This window comes from Erigeron canadensis, chromosome 7 (assembly GCF_010389155.1).
Source record: "Erigeron canadensis isolate Cc75 chromosome 7, C_canadensis_v1, whole genome shotgun sequence".
Lineage (NCBI taxonomy): Eukaryota > Viridiplantae > Streptophyta > Magnoliopsida > Asterales > Asteraceae > Erigeron > Erigeron canadensis.
This window is the reverse complement of record NC_057767.1, coordinates 39,326,136-39,338,691: the sequence shown is the minus strand read 5'-3', so window position 1 is coordinate 39,338,691 and position 12,556 is coordinate 39,326,136. Positions and strand designations below refer to the sequence as shown.

The window sequence follows — 12,556 nt, the reverse complement described above, 5'->3', positions numbered from 1 at the left end:
TATTGACATAGACTGTTATATTACAGGGTTGGTCGTCAAAGGATTGTTTCACTAGCTCGACGAAGATCTGCGAGGCAGCAGGTGATCTAGGGACTTCCTTGTGAATCACCAAGTTATAGAGAGGGATTCCGCACCTCTGGATAACTGGAGCAAACTATTAACGATCCGATTCAAGGGGACTTACAGATGGGATAATGAGAAAAATGGTGGCAAGGAATTCTCGCTTTTCGTTAAGCCACGTTTTTGGCCAGTTTTATTATTATATCTCTCTAAGCAGTTCAGGTTAGGTCATGTGCAGTCAAAAAAGTAAAATACCAAATGTAGAGAAAAAGATATGAGAGTTAGAATATCACCGGAGGATCTTAGCTACAATTGAAGTAAGTGGTGCTATTAGTGAACTCCAAAATCAGTATAAATGAAACCTCCATTAATGCTTATGGAGGTTATTTGTGATTGTGTGAGTAAATTGTGAGTATTTACTTATATAAGTTGCTATTTATACTATTTGCTTAGATCCGTACTTAGAGCTTTGTAGATGGGGCGAAATATGTTTTTTTTTTGTTTCATGGGGTAATAATTGCTTGCCTTCTTGCTCCATGGACTTCATGAAAGAGAAGGCGTCTAAAAAGTCTAGCGATGTTGATGCCCGACATGATGAACAAACTGCGGATGAATTATGGGCTAACCATATAAAAGATTAAATATTTCATGATATCTATTAGTATTTAGTAGAGGTTCCCATATGGGTCAAGCTAGGATCTAAGAAAGGGTTCTTAGCCATCCACAGATGTGGTTACATTTATTAGTTCAGGTAATCACTTATTTTGTATTGATAATAATTTGCGTTTCAATTATAATACAGGCTTTAGCCCAGTGTAAACATACATAAATACGATTAAGAATAGTTAGAGCAGCCGTTGATGATATTGCTGGTGCTGCAAGCCAGCAAATGTAGTCACATGTTTCTCAAGGGTTTTTTTTTATTTTGATTTTTAAACAATAAGATAAATGTAAACTTAGGGAACATTTGTATTCTTTATATTCTAAGGGTTTAGTAGGACATGTGTGAACTGTTATGTTATATCTTATATGGCGAGATGCATACATATAAACAGTTTTGTGCAATGTTGGTTGCCATGTTCATGACTTTATGTATTGAATTTGAATGAATAAAGAACTTTTCTCAACCCTTACAAAACACCCTCTGAACAGTTATTAAAAAGGATGCATACTTATTGTGAGTCGATATACAACTTAAATTACAAATAATGACTTTAAGAAAGTGATACTAATTTCTTACAATAACCATCAGTTATTAAAAATGATGCATACTTATTGTGACTCAATATACAACTTAAATTACAAAGAACTCTTACAATAATCATGTTCATACTTACCGTGCTCAGAAAAAGAAACTTAATAATGTAAGTACTTTACATCATTGTATTTATGGATATACTTTTTCCTACAATTCCAAGAAACTTTGTTGTTCAACACCAGCTACAAAACTACAATAAGACCAACCTCCCCTATTGTCATTTACTGTTTGACGCCGACATTTCTTTAAGTAATGGATACAAAACATCCATAACAGCGGCAGCAACACCCAACTCCATGTTATACTAATTAAACCAACATTAATAATAAAGATACCATACTAACAAAACCAACATTGATAAGAAAGATATCACCATTATTCACATGCTAATTATATGCATACTTATTATAATTAGAATTATCTATAATTATATATAACCAGCATATAATTTATAACTTCCACAGTCATATATTATAATGTCTTTTACATTGACATTACAGACACATCCGTAACTAAACATAACTACATTTTTGAAAACATGTCCCTCTCAATACTTCTTAAAAAAATGTTCACTTTCTCCTCCAACAACCAACAAAATAAGTAAGTAATTAAGTAAGTAACTCCCAATGCCGTCTTCCACGGTTTTGAGTCCTAATACCGTCTTCGACGGTGTATGGGGAGGTTGATATGTAGACAGCCTTACCCCTACCAAAAGTAGAGAGGCTACTTCCAGGTTCTACCATAGGTAGAAAAGGACCTCCAGCCTTGCTGGGCATGAGGATCAAACCTATGACCTCTGTTTCCAGAAGCATGAGCTCCAATCACTGATCCAACCCAGTTGGTTCCAACAACCAACAAAATACTTATCAAAATACTTTCTAATACGTCTACTACACGCAATGTATTTCAATTCATCCCAGCATGCGTCTTAAGCCCTCGTTAATATTTCAAAAAATAATCTTTGAATCTGAATTATTAATTTTAATTCAAAAATTAATTTTAATCCATAAATACATGGTCGGGTTAGTGTTTTTCCTCTATGTTTTTCCGGGTCGGGTTTTGACTCATGATCCCCCTTGATATTTGTGTTTCTGAAATCTGAATTGAAGGAGAGAAGTCCATTTCCATACATACTCAAACCTTCATCGCCTCGCCCGCCCTCCATTGGATTTTCCTCCTCTTTATCTTTCTGTATCTATCTTTACTTCTGTGTATATATATAAAATAAAATATATAAGTAGTCCCCGGATTCGTTAATTGGATCAAAATTTTGTTGCTTGTTAATAATAATAATAATAATAATAATAATAATAATAATAATAATAATAATAATAATAATAATAATAAGATAAATGAGATGATTAATTGATTGATTGATGATGGACAAGGAGAAGTTGTTGTTGTTTATCATCAATTGACAAAATCCTCCTTCCTTGCGTCCGTAGTGCCGTTCACCATGTTCGAAGCACACGTATGGATCATCATTTCAGCTCATCTCTATTTATTGTTATGTATATACATATATATATTGTTTTATATTAATGAATTGCTTCGTTGCTTTTCTGTTGGTAATCAATGTAGGTATTGCATTTGCTTCGAAGGTATTTGGGTGAATATGTTCATGGACTCTCATCAGAGGCCCTTAGAATCAGTGTCTGGAAAGGTATTTACAGCTTCCCCGTTCTCACATTCCACCCTAATTGAATCTTCTTCAACACTTTTTCAGACCAATGTTATAGGCTCTTTCTTAGTTCGTGTGGTATATAAGTGTTTTTTTTTTAATTGAAGTTTCCCCACCGTTCTGATATCTTCAGGTGATGTGGTTCTTAAAGACTTGAAATTGAAGGCAGAGGCTCTGAATTCGCTAAAGCTTCCCGTTACTGTAAAAGCTGGTTTTGTTGGCACCATAACATTGAAGGTACCTCCTCCTTACACTTTGCTCATCCAGATGTTATGCCAACAAATAAAGCTGAAAATTATTCTCCTTACACTAGTGTTTAAAACCATGCTTCTAGTATACTTACAACAGTCATAATGGTATCCTAATTATCGTTATTGAGTCATATGCCCGCGCAATGCGGCGGCAATAATGGTGGTGACGGGTGGTGGGGGCGGCAATGGTAGTGAATGTAAAGTAATTGATGTTAAAGGAGATAGTATAGTTATTTTAAGGATTGAGTGATTTATGTTTTAAATTATTTCATTAAGGGTATTATAGATATAATAAAAGAGAGGGGTATTTTAGGTAGTTAAATTCCTTAATTGAGATTTTAAATAATGGGTTGCTCTTTATAAGGTATTATAGATATAGATTATCAGTTTATCACTACTTGATCTCAACTCATTTCTAGTCTTTCCGTTGGTGCCTTATCATTCTCATAATTCACTCTTTGCAAGGCCAATGGTTCTTTTCTACCTAACAAGGCTGTAAACATTTCAACCTCCCCCCCCCCCCCCCCCCCCTAAACAATGACAACATAACTTTGTTTTACTGGTGATCCGATCAAAACACAACCAGAAACCAGAGTGGTCTGATCTTGTTAATCTATTTGTTGAATATAAACTTCTTTAGTTGTGCTTTGACATGAAATACAGGTTCCTTGGAAAGGTCTTGGAAAAGAGCCCGTAATAGTTCTTATTGATCGTGTCTTCATTCTTGCTCATCCTGCAACTGATGGAAGGTCTCTTACGGTAAGAAAACATATGTTTGTTATTTCACAAAGCTTTTTCCATTTAACGTTAAAATTTTGATTGTTACACAAGTATATTCTCTAAATTTGCAGCCTGAGGAGCGTGAAAAGATTTTCGAAGCGAAACTTCAACAGATTGAGGTAACCTGTTGGTTATTTTAAGTTCGTGTGCTCTTTATTTATTTTTTTTGTGAATTTCCACTGTATTTTAATAGACTTTTTTGCTGAATATTCAACTGCTTTGCAGGAAGCCGAGTCGGCAACTTTAGATGCAATATCAAAATCAAAGCTTGGAAATGTACGCACTTAAGTGTTGTTTGTGTCAGTACCATGATTGTCTATGTTTCTTAACAACTAGCCTTTTACAATAGTAGTTTCTCTAATTTCATTCATATCCTTTTGTGTGATTCTTTCACTTCATTTCTTTGTAGAATACGAATAACAGTTACCAAAAGTATCTTCAGTGTACAGTTGTTTTATTCTATGTGCTGGCATTGCTTTCATTATTATCAAATGCTATCTTTGTTGTTTGCAGCCGGCTGCCGGAAACTCATGGTTGAGCTCTTTGATTGGTACAATAATAGGCAATCTTAAAATCTCGATCGGGAATGTCCATGTCAGATATGAGGATTCTGTAAGGTTGGTGTACATTCATATATTGGAGTTGGTTTCCTTTCCTATATTGATTAAAGCTTTTTTCTTATGTTGCTTTACCAGCCTTTGTTTAATTAGAAAAACTTGTGTATGTTCAGCAATCCAGGACATCCTTTTGCTGTTGGTATTACTCTGGCAAAACTTGCTGCTTTTACAGTGGATGAGCAGGGGAATGAAACATTCGACACCAGTGGTGCTTTAGATAAACTGCGAAAGGTTGTTTTTCATGCTCACTTGTCAAAAACTTCTAAGTCTGCTTTTCTGATATCTCATTTTTGTTGCTGCAGTCATTGCAACTTGAAAGGCTTGCTATGTATCACGATTCTAACAGACCTCCTTGGAATGTGAATAAGAAATGGGAAGATCTCAGTCCTAAGGATTGGGTCGAGGTATGCTCTTATATCATTTAAGAAAGGGGGAGGTTATATATATATATATATATATATATATATAGGGGTTGGTTATTGTAAAACATGTATTAAAGTAAAACATATAACACAAGATCTTGAACCTTAGATCAATGATAAAATTGATTCACGAAGCATAAATATATATATTGATGCACGATGATTTTTATGATGCACGGTGATTTTCATGAAGAGAAACTTATTGTTTTATTTGTTTTACTTTAATACTTGTTTTATTTAAACTAGAACCTATATATATATATATATAATTATATATAATATTCTTTGCATAAATAAATGGCTGTAGAGAAATACCCTTACTTCGGCATGTTCTAGATTTCTAAGACTTCACTTTTCATGAATGTTAGATATTCGAAGATGGAATAAATGAACCTGCCAATGGTCATGGAGTTTCTGCATGGGCCCAAGATCGAAACTACTTAGTTTCACCAATCAATGGTGTTCTCAAGTATCACCGTCTGGGAAATCTGGAGAGAACTGATCCCGAAATGCCTTTTGAGGAGGCCCATCTTATCCTTGGTGACGTTTCTTTGACACTCACTGAGGTGATAGTTTCTGACTTCTTTATATCTGTGCATGCTTTTTAGTTTTTTGTTTGAAGTCTTTTAGAATAGGAAAATTATTATCTCACGTTCCTTCTTTTAGGCAAGATATGTAAAATGAGTATCCATATCTTTAATGAATTGATTTAAAAATATCTTCTTACAGGCGCAGTATCATGACTGGATACGGCTCCTTGAGGTTATATCAAGATACAAGTCATATGTGGAGATGTCACATCTAAGGCCGGCGGTGTCTGTCACGGAGGGTCCTAAAATGTGGTGGAGTTATGCTGCTCAAGCCGCATTGCAGCAGAAGAAAATGTGGTAATTTTTTTTTCTATACATCCTTTAAAATTAATAGATGGTTTTTGATCTTCCTTGGTCAATGATACGCTTTGATGACCATATTCGACATTTACTTCTAAAATTAAGAGCCAATATATTATCTTTCTACTTTTTAGAGAAGTTAACACTCCACTCTTGTTTTCTGTTATACCATTTTTGGTTTCAAAAGATGACTTGTTTGACCATTTAAGTCCAAAGTACATGATGTGCAAAATCGAGCTTTAAATTTATAAACTAAAACTACCAAAGAACTAACTACTACGCACTCACGGGCAGTGGACCCAATCGTCTGTAATATAGTTAAGAGGTAAGTCTGAGTTCGTTCTCAGGGACTGTGAAATGATTAGTTGCTTGTTAAATGGTTTGGAAAACAGGTGTTACTTGAAAATTCCCCTTTTGACAATTAAATAAATTGATTTGCAAAATGATTGCATAAAATTAAAAGACAAGTTCAGAAGATATAATTAAAAGTCATCTACCTTGACTTCCCTTGACTTCAAATGTGATTGCATTTGATGAGTAACAAATTCTCTAGAGTTTGAAAGATAGTCGTGACAAGATTATACTACTCACGTGGTACCACCAACCGTGAACATATTATCGAATCACCTAACTACTAGTTGAATTACCCAAGCCGGTACCACCAAGACCAAGATAATCCTCCTATCAATTGAACCTATGTGATAATGACGTGGTACCACCAACCGATATCAATCACGTTGACAAATTTAATCTTTTCTTAAAATGATATTCACTATCATACCATGAACTAGTGATAATTACTTATTGACAAGTAACCGTTTTAAAATCACATACACATTCAACTGGTACCACCAACGAAGAATCATATGCAACCAATATCGAAATTAATTAATTGAAAAGAATTAAAATCATCAAGATCACGGAACAACGATAATTAAACAAACCCTTTTGAATTAAAAATATAGCAATCACATTATTCGTCTCGTTTCATCAAGGTGGATGATTAAACAGTTAGCCACTCATGATCAATTCGCAATAATCAAAGAAATGGAAAAGAAACATGAAGTACCAGTTGTTTGAAGAAAATAAATTGCAAGACAATAATGTAGATACGATCTAGATGGGTGCCCGTAATATCTTCGATGAGTCCGCCTAAGTGTAACACTTGATTGGAGAAGGAAGAATCCTGATAGAGCAGCTCCTAGAAAGAGTTTGAATACCTTGAAATTCGTGCCAGAGGTTTATATTTATACCCCTTGAAAAATAAGGCTTTAAGTCGGCCGTTGACTTTTGTTGACCAGTCTCCCACTGCGGTGCAATGGTCATGTGATGGCCTCCACTGCGTCGCAGCTAAATATCTCTGCCCAAATCTACGCGTGCAAACTGGGTTACTGCGGCGTAGTGGCCTCGTACACACCTACCACTGCGGCGCAGTCATGCCTTATGACTTGTCTCCGTTGACTTGCTTGATCACTGCGGCGCAGTGATCCTCGATTACGACCAATGTTGTGCAGCCAAAACTCACTGTTTCAAATCGTTCGAGAATGTGTGATCACTGCGGCGCAGTGGGCATGTGTACGCATCCACTGCGTCGCAGTCAACCTATAATCACCGATCTTTCATTTTTCAACTTTTAACTCGCAACTTTCATCCTTTCTCCTACATGAATCCACTCTCGACATCATAAAACACTTCTAGGCCAATAAGTCTTCCAAAAATGCACCAAATGAACGCGTAACCTGTTTAGAGCCCGAAACCACTAACAAACACCATAAACGCGCCAAATGTACACGAAAACGACTTAAAACATATAAATAAATAGCCAATAATGATGTGGGTAATGGGTATAAATTAGTCACATCAAATCCCCCCACACTTGAGCATTGCTTGTCCTCAAGCAAATCCAAACTTAAAGTAAACATTCCTTGACAATCAAACTATCAAAACAAACTACAAGTTTCAAAAAGAAGCAACACCAAGCATGTCAAATGACAATAAGGCGGGTGAAGCAGTTTTAATCTTAAATGAAAACTCGAAATGTTTGACAATACCTGAACAATCCGTAAGCCACTATAATCAATTAAGCATAAATGAAACAAACGATCCTACCAATATCATTCTACTCCAACAAACTTACTTTCGATGTTGAATATATGAAGAATCACTCATAGCTTAGTCGTGATGTATACTCTTTTACCATAGGCTTGAACTAGGATCGTCACTTCACCATTATGGCGCAAGGATCAAGTACATCGTCAAAATAGGCATAACGGGTGGTTGGATTGTTAAACTAAGGCTACGTATATGAATATGAACAAACGGGATATATGGATGTAGGTTAATGATGAGATGATAAAATGAAAAATATATGGTATATGTTAGAATGCATAATATAGTCTAATTAAACTCATAACATTGATTGCCAACAAACCACCAACCTTTAAGTTGCCATCCCGCGAACACACCTCCAAAGCACCAAGTAAACCCGACACCATTGTGGTGTATCAACTTCAAACAACTTACAAACAACCAAATCTTCCAAAATAATACAACAAACTTTCTAGACATTTGGAAATGAGAAATATCTACTAGTAGCCCAAGTTCTCCTTTTTTTTTTTATATATTTTTCTATTTCTGTTTTTCAATTCTCTTTATTCTTTTCGAACCATTTTTACTCTACTAGTAAATATCCTCTTACAATGATAACATGTCTATAACTCTTCACTTTCTTTGTTTGAACAATCCAAGAAAATCTTCAATAACTTAACCCGTTCTCGTATTCTTATAGACAAGAATATTTCCACAAATCAACCCATGAAACTCTCCCAAACCATCCAAACAAACCATGACAATCAACGGCCCCCCAGATTAGACTACGGTATAGTTGGTTAAATTTACATGTAATGGTGATTTATACAGGGATCAAAGGCTAAATTACAAAGAATGTATGGGCGTATATGATTATCTAAGGTATGCAAAGAAAGGGGAAATTGTGACAAGTATATGTATGTGTATAAGGTTGTATAGGTGAAAAGGGATATACAAAAGACAAGTGAAAAGAAAGAAAGAAAAATGTATGGTCAAACCTAAATGCCAATTCGTCATCCACTGTACTCGTCACGATCACCGGGCCAAGTTCTAGAATCAACACATCACCGGCACACTCTTACCAATAGAAGAACCCGAAAATGGCTTAGAAATACCTCAAACATGCACATCTTAGTGCAGGGCATCAAAAATGAATACCGTTACTCCCGAATAAATCCAAGGGCCTAAGAGAGGGACGTATTTACGAAGCAAACAAGCCAAAACCGTCACCTGAACAACTATATATGAAATGATGAAATCTCACAATTTGGGTGTTTTGGGTATATATGAGCATGCAAGTAATGATATCAATCCCAAGAGACTAGCCAAATAACTGTTCAGGACATACTTAGCCAATTAAAATCTTTTGCCAAGGAAAAATTTGGTAGTAAAATTGCTTAATACGTAATCAATTAAGTGTCAGAAGCAATTTACCACAAGGACAAGTTCAACTCAAGTTTAAAAATCATATCAACTTCTATTATCCCGCCAAATTGATAATACCAGTTTCAAACATGCACATCACAGTTAAGAGTTCAAAAGAGAAACTCAAACCTCTAGATAGAATCCAAAGGCCCACGAGAGGGACATATCAACAAAACTGATAGAAATCTCAATGACAAAACAACAAAAGTGATATACCCGGTAGCTTAAACCTATTTGCCACCCCCCCACACTTAAGATGGACAATGCCCTCAATGTCCATATTCGGTCAAACGAAAGGAAATAGGGGTAAGCGACATAGAAAAATAAAAGCACATACCGGAATTAGGACACATTTCGTTTTGAAACAAGTTATCGACCCCGTATTACAAATGGCACTTCCGAAATAGGAAGGACACTTTGGTAGGCGGGATAAACAACTTGTGCCAAAACGGAAGGTGCGAGAGTTGTGTGTGCATCAAATATAGCAAGACAATTATGGCGCTGAACTTACTGCCAGCATACGCACACCATCACAAAATCAACAAGCAAGGGGTTCCCCCCACACTTGGGTGGAACTACAACCATCAATACCTGCTTCATAACACATCAACAATCAAGTCATAATAACAAGCACCATATCAAGCTATTGTTCTTGCAATCAACAAACAAACCTAAGAAAATAAAAGCAAACAAGTTCAATGTCTCATCACCCCGCAGGGTGGATACTACAGAAATAAAAAGGAAAGAGAGAAATAGTATCAAGTACATTCATCCAAAACACCAACATGAATGAATACCAAATAACCATCACATGACCCCATCCCACGGTTCCGGACGGAAGTCATCACCTTCTAGCATCATCAATCATAATGGCTGGGACGCGTGAAACTGGGCGGTGCAAAAAGATCTGTCACCCAGTTGCGGTCTTCTTCCTGTCCCGATCCACTACCTCCATAACCTGTATCTGGCTGATCACCAACATGTCCAGAACCAGTAGCAGCATCAGCAAAACCCGAACCAGTACCTGCAAAGAAAGAAGGCATAGAAGTAGAAATACCACCATCCCCACCCGTGTAACGCCCGAACTGGACCGGCCCCCTAGGAGAGCCTCCCAAATCATGGGGCTGAGAAAAGAAGTCCATCTGAGCAGGTGTAGAAAAATAAGATCCGCCATCCTGTCTATAAGGTGGCACACGGACGGGTGGTGGGTCAAAAGCAGGAATCTCCGCTGGTGGCACATACTGTCTCCCCTCAAACTGGGTCTGCCACATCGGCTGATAATATCCAAGCGTATAGTTAATGCGGGCATTCTGCGAACCCAACCATGAGACCTCCATATCCATCCGGCGCTGATAATCTGCAAAAGCTCGAGCACTAGACTGCTGACCCTCGTATATCTCCTGCAACTGCGTGGTCAAAGGTGTCAGATCAATATCAGTATGGCCACGCCTCCTCGGTGGCGGTGGCTGTGGCTGTGGCTGTGGCTGAGGTTGAGGCTCCTGCGGAGCATCCTCCATATCCTCATCCTCATCATCCTCCGATGGTGGTGATCCAATCTCTCCTGCATCTTCAGCCAACCTATCAGGAATATTCCCTTCCTTCTTCCTGAGAATCCTCGCCCTAAGCAAATCCTGACGAGTAAACTCAACCTGATACACTGGAATGGACAAATAGGTCTGACAATCCTCCGAATCGAAAATCCCCATATACTTGTAGATCCGAGTAATAAAGTGCCCCAACACAAGCTCGGAATCAGAATGATTACACATCCAATCCAACAAGACCATAGGAGGAAGAGCAAACTTCCGGGGAGAACCTTCCGTGAACAACTTCATCAACCATAAATCTAACATGTACGCCTTATCCCAATGTGATGACCTCTGAATGAATGAGGTCACCAAGATCCGATGCAACAAGCGCAATCTTACACTTTGAATCCTGTTCACACTAACATAACCTCCCGAAACCCATTCATCACCACCCGAGATCCGAGACCAATACGCCTGAATAGACTCACCATCATCCAAATCCGCTTTTACACGATACCCCTTCCTCAACAATTCCCTAAAAGCTGGGGTACCAAGCTCCTGCATAGTATACATGCCCACATATACTCCAAACTCGGCTATTGAAGCCCTCCTTTGAACTCCCCCGCACATAAACATAACAATCCTTTCTTCGAAAATATCTTTAACTTTACTTAACTCCTTAGTCAATCTCAACGTGGAATAAAACTCCAAGCAAAGTTCCCGATAAACCGGCTCTCGATTCAAGAAAACGTTATCCCAAATATTACAGTTGACAACTCTATTGCCCACTCGCATTCCAAGCGAAAACCACTCCTTAAAATCATCTGCGAGCCCAAAGTATTGAATGTAAAATTGAGGCAAAAACTTTGGTGGGCACACTTTGTGCCTAAAGATCTTGTACAACTTGTTCAAGTAATTGTTCTTGTGGGGCTGAGGTATCTGCTCGAAGTTCAAGTATGCATGCCTTTCATTTATCTCGTCAAAACAAAGCAAAACCGGCGTTTGAACTTGCTTTCGAGATCTCTTAGGAGCGGGACGACTCCCTTGACCTTCTTGTGCTTGACGACGTTCTTCGGCGGTTTGCAAATATACCAATTAAACAACAAAACATAAGAGAAGTGCAACGCAAGACCATATTTCAACAAAACCGAAAAACTAAAAATTACGAACAATTTCATCTCTTAGGAGTGGGTCTACATCACCCCTCACTGCGGCGCAGTGGGGGTTAAAGTTCGTCCCAATCAAAGAAGTGCCACTGCGTCGCAGTGGCATAAGTACACCATCCACTGCGGTGCAGTGGTCAGGGGATTCCGGGCAATTTCGAATATTCAAACTACACAAAGCCAATTTTCCCGGGTAATCAATTATCTTTCCAGTATCATTAAACCTTTACCAAAACACTTATTGAGTCATTAATCCTCCCCCACACTCGTTTATCAAAAATCCCCAAATTTTCAAAACCCTAGTTTTTAATTTAAAAATCAAATCTGGAACAACAAGTGTTTTTAATGAGAGATTAACCGTCCCATTGGCTTTACTAACATCAAACTATCAA

General features: G+C 37.5%; 1 protein-coding gene across 1 annotated transcript in view; it reads left to right on the top strand.

Annotated features, from left to right (window-relative positions):
• The first annotated feature begins 2,694 nt into the window (after window positions 1-2,694).
• LOC122606820 overlaps window positions 2,695-12,556 on the top strand; it is a 52,510-nt gene continuing 42,648 nt past the window's right edge. The window contains exons 1-11 of the mRNA XM_043779686.1: window positions 2,695-2,789; window positions 2,900-2,981; window positions 3,133-3,236; window positions 3,914-4,009; window positions 4,102-4,149; window positions 4,256-4,306; window positions 4,544-4,647; window positions 4,761-4,878; window positions 4,950-5,051; window positions 5,438-5,635; window positions 5,799-5,956. Coding sequence (XP_043635621.1) covers window positions 2,775-2,789; window positions 2,900-2,981; window positions 3,133-3,236; window positions 3,914-4,009; window positions 4,102-4,149; window positions 4,256-4,306; window positions 4,544-4,647; window positions 4,761-4,878; window positions 4,950-5,051; window positions 5,438-5,635; window positions 5,799-5,956 — 1,076 coding nt within the window. The 5' untranslated portion in view covers window positions 2,695-2,774. The remainder of the gene's footprint in view (window positions 2,790-2,899; window positions 2,982-3,132; window positions 3,237-3,913; window positions 4,010-4,101; window positions 4,150-4,255; window positions 4,307-4,543; window positions 4,648-4,760; window positions 4,879-4,949; window positions 5,052-5,437; window positions 5,636-5,798; window positions 5,957-12,556) is intronic.